Source organism: Lactuca virosa, chromosome 2 (genome assembly GCF_052849685.1).
Source record: "Lactuca virosa cultivar CGN04683 chromosome 2, Lactuca_virosa_CGN04683_v6, whole genome shotgun sequence".
Lineage (NCBI taxonomy): Eukaryota > Viridiplantae > Streptophyta > Magnoliopsida > Asterales > Asteraceae > Lactuca > Lactuca virosa.
Window position 1 is genome coordinate 184,660,889 of NC_136427.1, and position 7,792 is coordinate 184,668,680.

The following is a 7,792-nucleotide window of genomic DNA, read 5'->3' on the forward strand; positions in this document are numbered from 1 at the left end:
AAAACAATTTTTCACTTAAAAAAAATATAATTTCATTCATAAATGTCATAAATCTCCATGTATCACATATCAAATCCATAAAATTCATCCCAAGATCACAGTACATAAAAACTCCACAAGTGTGTACTGATCATGCCAGCGCCTTCCCGCGATCCTCGCTAGTACCTGAAACACATAACATAACAACTGTAAGCATAAAAGCTTAGTGAGTTCCCCAATATACCACATACGCACATACGCCACTCAAGGCTATATAAGACCTTCCGGTCTCTGTGTCTCAGGGGACTTCCGTCCCATAACCTTGGTAGACCTTCCGACCCTACCCGTAATGACCTTCCGGTCCATATCATCCTGACCTTCCGGTCCACATCATCCTGACCTTCCGGTCCACATCATTCATAACATACCTAACTCATACATATCACATAACAGCATACAGTACATACACCTCATAGCATACAAGACCTTCCGGTCACACATAGGTACCTTTCCAGGCACAGTATAGTGAGAAGACTCACCTCGGGTAACTCGGTAAATCTCGAACTCGGTAATACTGGTCTAGCCTCCGCCTAATCACATGGAACAATTACTCTAATCAATACAACTCTCAAAGGCTAGACTAATCCCACTCTAAGTTCTCTCAGAAGGGTAAAAGACCATTTTACCCCTCTTATGGCTCAAAGATCCAATCATTGACTAAACCCTAAAAGTCAACAAAAGTCAACCCTCCGGGTTACGCTGCGCGTACCAAACCTGTACGATGGGCGTACCCGGCGACTTCACAAAATCGGGGAACGCGACCCCCTACGCTGCGCGTATTGGGATTACGCCCCGCGTAACTCCCAGTTTCATACTCCTTTTGATTTTGGGTCTTAAATGGTTAAGACATATACTCAAACTTCAGATCTGACTTCTCTAAGGCCACTTAATCCATAAAGTTGAAACCTTTAAGCCTTTGCATGGCTGTAAAGGTCACTAATCACTCTAACACCTTTCCTCTTCCCTCATAAAGCCTAGATCTCATGCATGGCTTAATATTCACGTCCAAGATTGGATTTTTATGAACCCTCAACTCACAATACTCTAAAATATAGTAGATCTAAGCTTATGGAGACCTTTTGCTCATAAAGTCTCCACCTTGGGACCAAAAACCCTAAAAATTGGTCCATGAAGCACAAATCAACAATAACAAGGAAAGCTCAGAGCTTTTTACCTCCAAGTGAAGCTCCTCCCTCTGTAGAACTCAGATCCAAGCTTGCACTCCAACTTCTAGCCTTCACAAGAACCTCCTCTTCTTCTTTACTAACACACAAAGGCACTTTTAGCTCAAGAACACTCACACACAAGCTTAGAACGAAGGCTGGCTCTCTCTTAGGGTTTCACTCTCTCAAATGGTGGCTGAGGATAAGGCCATAACTTTCTTTATATAGGGCTCAAGTCTCATTTAGGGTTTTGAGTCTGGACCCGCTACGTCCAGCGTAGACTAAGGTACGCCCAGCGTACCGGGTGGAGTCCGCGTCCAAAACACGCCCATGAGTACGCGCAGCGTACTCTTCAGTACGCCCAGCGTACTCATTTGCCACAATCTACTTTTAAGGGCTAAACAAGACAACTTAGAAAGAAGGAAGGTTTAAGAGACGCATCTGAATTCCGGGATGTTACACATAAACACACGTATAATTGTTGCAATGATTTTGGTACCTAAAGACACAAAAATCGCAAGAGAAAACTATGAAAAACACAATTTTTGAACAAATTTAGGGACCAAAATCATTACAATTGAAAATTGGGCAATTTTTTTACAAACTTTGGGACTAAAATTGCAAGACTAATCTATTAGGGACCAAAAACTCTAGAAACTATTACGCGAGCTCATTCCATGTTGTTATGGAGCTGGATGGGAAATCGTATAATCGTTCTTTCGTTGTATATTGAAGTGAAAATGGAAATACATTCAACGTTATCTGATCCCTATTGATGACATGTGGCTTCATTCTAGAACAGACCACATGAAATTTATGTGGGTCTTTTTTTTTGAGGCCTCAGGATATGGAGAGAAGATGCATCAGCCTACAATTTAGTTCGGAATTTTGGGCATCAAGAAAAGTGATACAAAGAGGTTGTTGAGTGACCTCTTGAGTAGCCCACTATCAAAGAGTCCTCTCTTCGTTGCATGCGTCTCCCATGGTTGAATTGTCGAAATCTAATTTAGAAGGGTTGATGGTTTCGAATTTGATGGATGATGACGAGTATGTTTTGTGTGGGCTTTGAAAAAGTGAAGATGAAGGTGCTTTTGGGAAAGATGTGAACATGAATTCAGGTTCATTCCACAAAGGGTTGCCCTGTGGATCAGTTTTCTCCAAGGTTAGAGAAGATGATAAAGCTAGGAAACTCGTTGAGTATTTTTGTTGTGTCGCTTTTTTCCTTAGTTTTCTTATTGTCTTCTCTATTTCAGGATCGAGCCTTAGTGGTGTACCTGTACGTGAATATCTTGGCATAAACAATTAGTGTTTGCCGTGTCCCCGACAACGGCGCCAATTTGTTAAGCGAGTCGTAAGTGCCTAAACGATGGGAATGAAGATGATGATATATAGGTTTATATATGTTGTTATTTTTGATAGTTTTTGTTTATTTTTGATAATTTAACTTATAAGTTTATATATGTTGTTATTAATTATGTAGTTGGAAAATCTTCGTGCGATGCTGAATGACCCGGCATGTAGGGATGAGTTGTATTCGTTTTTTCAATCCCAAAATAATCGAGGAAACAATGGGAATGAAGATGATGGTATATAGGCCAGAATGAGTTTTATTTGCATATGTTATCATGCTTTGCTACTTGGTAGATTGTAAAACTTTGGTTGTTTTTTGTAATTGCCGGCGACACTAATACCGGGCGACATTATTACTTTTTATATTTAATCAGATATTATGACTTTTGATATTTAATTAATTATAATCGGATGTTTGTTTTGTAATTAGCATCGACACTATTATTTTTGATATTTAATCGAATGTTGCTATGTAATTACCGAGTACATTATTACCGGCAACCAAAATTGTTAATTACAAAAAAAAATTAAAAAATGAAAATCGTAATTACCGGCGACACTATTACCGGCGACAGGGTTATTACCGACGACATTGTCATTACCGGCGACACATATCATTAGCGGCGACGCGTTCATAAGCGGCGACATCTATCATTAGCGGCGACAAGTTCATCAATAACGACGAACTAGTAGCGGCGACTTATTACCGGCGACGCGTCGCCCCTATTACTATTACCGGCGACATCTTGGCTTATTACCGGTGACTTTTGTCGCCGCTAATGATCATTTTCCTTGTAGTGGGGGTATAAAAGTTACTTCTTGGTTGCACTAAATGGGTAATACATGAAAGATGGGTTGAATCTACACGGAGACGTCCTAAAGGTCTATGCTCTTTTGATGATTAATACTAATATTAAAAGTGAATTTATAAAAATACAACTAATAACTTATGGAGATTCATATCATTAAAAGCAACTTCCATGGTGACTCTCCTAATCATGCAAATAACCATCAACTTGATTGTTTGAATTGTGCTCTGTCTAAACTAGTACCGAAAATCATTAACAATCTCTAATAATCTTTTTTTTCCAAATTGTTTAATTAAAATATTTGTTTTGAGTTAAACTTTGTTTGTTACTAAGTTAATTAAACAGACTCTTAATTAATTTAGAAAAGTAGCATTAACCATAATTTAAAATTCCCAGTAAATTTCAGTACTTCTCGTAGGCTCGGAAGCGTAAAAACTTATTCGATCATTTTATATTAAAGTTAAATCCTAGCATGAAACCAATCTAATATTCGTTACATATTACAGGTTAATTAAAACGATTACGGATTCTAACAACGGAATGATTTAATACCAATTCAAATGTCCAACAAAAACTTAATCAAAATCAAACATTCATTTAAACACGAAACCGATCAAACTAAACAGAATTCACAACTAAAAATCAAGCCTAATGATTACTTGCACGAAAAGTCGAGCCGATGCGAAACTGAAATCTAGGGTATTTAGTCGTACATGGCTAAAAATGAATTACAAAGAGTAAAAAAAAGTCTAAACGATAAATCTTACTAAACTAGATGAACGAGTCAAACTGCAATCTTCAGATCTGGAAATTCGTTGGAAAACTTCAGAAAATCGCCAAAAATTCGTATGCATCAATCTAGGGTTCAACTATTCTGGTATTTATATAGTAGGCTTGGCAGTAAATAAAGGCTCTAGCATAAAACACAAACCGTGTTTGGAGGCTAGTGGAGTCCATAAGCATTGAAACGAAGTACATTTCCAAAACGAATTTTTTTAGAAGCACAAGCTTGAAGGACGACCTGTGTTTGTGTGACCAGGTCGTGCCTTTCAGACACAGAGAACCAATCTTTAAATCTTGAAGATTCAGGAAAATAGTCATCGGGAGTAAGCTAGGTCATAATTGCCGTAAATACGATACAAAATGAGATTAAATGTAACCAAAAAGATGCATAAAAATGCATCTAACAATTGTCTAGCGAACTAAATCGTTTATAATAGTATCATATTTGTGTTATACATTATCTTATCGGAAAGTATTCTACAAAAATAAGTAATAATCGTGCAAAAAAGAATGAAATAAAGTATAATACAAGTATTATAATGTAATAATATGGAAATGATCTAAGTAGAGTTTTGGTATGGGATGTAGTTGTTCAGAGAGGGGTTCATCTTGGCCACTTCAGTGGTTTTACCTTGTGTTTTGCTGCTTCATGTAAGTTCTCATGAACTTACTTATTATATGGACTATGTATTATTTGTATGTTGATTAGATGACAACCCCTCGGAGAATCTAGTTGGTTTCATGACCATGATAGCCCTTCAAGGAAGTGGTCAAAGTTTGGATGATCATGACATCCCTTCGGGGAAGTGATCAGTCCCAGTTGCCAGTGTCCGAGACAGTCCTTCGGAGAATCAACCTGTTGGAGTAGGGTTGGTACCAACAATATGTGTTAGGAAATATACATATGTTATGTGATAGTATGTAAGAAATATGTTATTTACTATTTGAAGTTTATGTGTATAAAGTGAATATGCATATGATCTGTATAATTGGCGAATGTTATGATTACTCACTAAGCCTTTGGCTTACAGTTGCTACTTTATGTTTTTAGTTGCAGGTCCTTCAGGTTCGAAGGGTAAGGAGTTGACATGGTTGGGATATTTGGACATTCTCGGATGGTCTGAATCATTTCTTTTCTTTCCCTAAAAAACTCAAACCGGGAGTTAAGAGTATTTTGGTCTTTAGTAAAAGAAATTAATAATGAAATCAAGTTTATTCTACCTTCTCTTAGGAATGGTACCTCCTATGAATGGTGAGTTCATGATATTATTAATTTTTGTTCATTTGGCAACCAAAAACGCGTGGAATGTAATCTCAAATTCCAATTCCGTCAAAATTCACAAACTAAACAAACCCAAAACAACAAATTATCTATCAAATGAATATGGGGGAGAAACAAAATTGCTCAAAGAACATGGGGCAACATAGGGACTTCAAAAAACTATTATTTCCAAAAACAAAAAAATGTGGCCAACCTAATTCAGGGAAATATGGATAGCCAAATCTTATAAAGAATGATTACATTTACAAACTTTGCAAAAATGCAATCCAAATCAAAATGACACGAGTTAAAATGAATGAGAAAGAAAAATGCATATAATTATGCAATTATTACAACTTCTAGGGTTCATATGCTATAGTTCAAAATCGTTCATAGTCTTCAAATTCCATCAAAGACTACCAAAAAACCACCATCACCGCCTCCGGACAGCTGCACTCTGCCCATGATGGATAGCCCTAACCGCCTGCTGTGGTGGCATATCCACCTGTTCCTCCACCATGTTGCCGGATTGGTTGATAGCATTCATGACAATAACAACAAGCGGCATCAAATACATCCACTGAAAAATTATCAAGTACATCATGTTATCATAAACACGAGTAGTTTTCAAAATAATTAAGTTGAAATTAAAATATTCATGACTCACATATTTAGCCAAAAAGGATCTCTCTATTGGCTTTACCCCTTCATCCTCTCCCATATCACCACCAATGATATGTTCAGAAAATATTGGCGTCCTGTTTGAGTTGACTCAAGGAATTTTAAAGGCTGAAAATGGAGTTATGAAAGAGGAAGATAAGAATTTGACCTTGGTGCATATTCACTGTACTTTAAAACTGTGTGAGAGTTGAAGATCCACTTTGAAGGCTGAAAATGAATAGAAAGAATGACATGTCATATATAACATTCAAGTTAGTGGAAGTCACTGAATATTTAAAAGCTCAAATGATATAAATATTTAAATACATTGGTCTAAAAGAGAACACAAGTAAATATATTTGTGAAAACTTACAATTCTCAATTGCCGATTATATTGGCAAGCCCTAAGAGAACCATAATTAACAGCCAAAATGTGGACACCTTCCTGCATGATTTATACCACATGATGAATAATTATAGAGTAATGAAATGTAAATTAGCATGATAAAATATTAAAATGTGAAACTTTTAGACATTTTTTTCACACATTAATGGAAAGGAGAATTACCATGTGTATGATGAAGTGTTCATCCAAGCCATCATTTGGGAGGCACCTCTGAAAGTAAATACAGGATCAGTAAATAGTGTACAAGTATAAACCTTAATTTCTGCTAAGGATGCTAAGAGTGAAACTATATAACCTAATGTCAAGTTTCAAGCTTACAGCTTTTACTGAGGAGATAACATAAGCTTTCCCAGGAGCGTTTAACACGTTAGATGGTACCCTTATCCTGTAGAAAGCATCATCTTCAAGTAGTTTCTACAGTAGATAAACATCAACAAACAGAATTTAATTCATACAACACAGACAAAAACGCTAATGATGTTAAGAAGTAGGTTTGATGAAGAATTACTTTGAACTTCTCCTTCTCTATTGTGCTAAGATCGTTCCTTGAGAATCTGATCTTCGTAAGAGTTCTCTTTAATCAAAAGAAGCCAAACCAGAAAGAAGTTGATCCTGTTAATAGCTTTGTAACTCATAAGATAACATAAAAGTAGTGTACAAGAGAATAAAAAGTTTAACGATTGTTCAATTAGGTTTATAAACTTGTGTTTTGAAAATGTGTGAATTTTCGTGATGATGATCATCCAATTAAACAACAAAATCGTCATCGACGATCATAGAATCTGATTACCTTTCCTCCATGAGATTTGAGGCGAGCAGTGAAAGTGCCGGCGACGGAGAAATCTTCTGAATCTCCAAATGCGTGTTCCAGAGCGAACTGAACTCTAAAGTCTGAATCAGGTTCCGCAGACGTCTTTCGAATGGGTTTTGGAGGAGAATGCGAACCAGAAGAAATGGAAGGTGACGATGATGATACGAATTCATGGGAAGGGCGCTCATTTGAATCAAATTGTTCATCGTCTACAATAAGCTCGTCCGATTGAAAAGCTGAAGATGATGAAACCAAGAGAGCGAAGGAGAGAAGCAGCAAGGCTCCGGTGAGCTTCATTGTGAAGGGTGAGGGTTTACAAAGAGAGTCGTTGCGATTCGATATTTATAGATTGAGGATTGAATTATAGATATAGAACCTGAACTATATGTTACTTTGCATATATATATTCCTCTAACATTCCAAGCCCTTCTATGAGAAATTACTGAGTTTTGTATGTTCCAAATTTTGAGTTTCCACCAACTAAAAATTCCTTTAGGAGTATCGAGTATC

At 36.8% G+C, this 7,792-nt stretch overlaps 1 protein-coding gene across 1 annotated transcript; it reads right to left on the reverse strand.

The window, feature by feature from the left end:
* Positions 1-5,623: 5,623 nt before the first annotated feature.
* Positions 5,624-6,929, reverse strand: LOC145158021 (uncharacterized; the record flags this gene model as incomplete). The annotated part of the gene is made up of 7 exons (XM_079076984.1): positions 5,624-5,985; positions 6,073-6,163; positions 6,235-6,293; positions 6,439-6,510; positions 6,634-6,681; positions 6,790-6,885; positions 6,927-6,929. Coding segments are annotated over 7 exons (516 nt in total), but the record flags the coding sequence as incomplete, so codon positions are not given.
* Between the last annotated feature and the right edge of the window lie 863 nt (positions 6,930-7,792).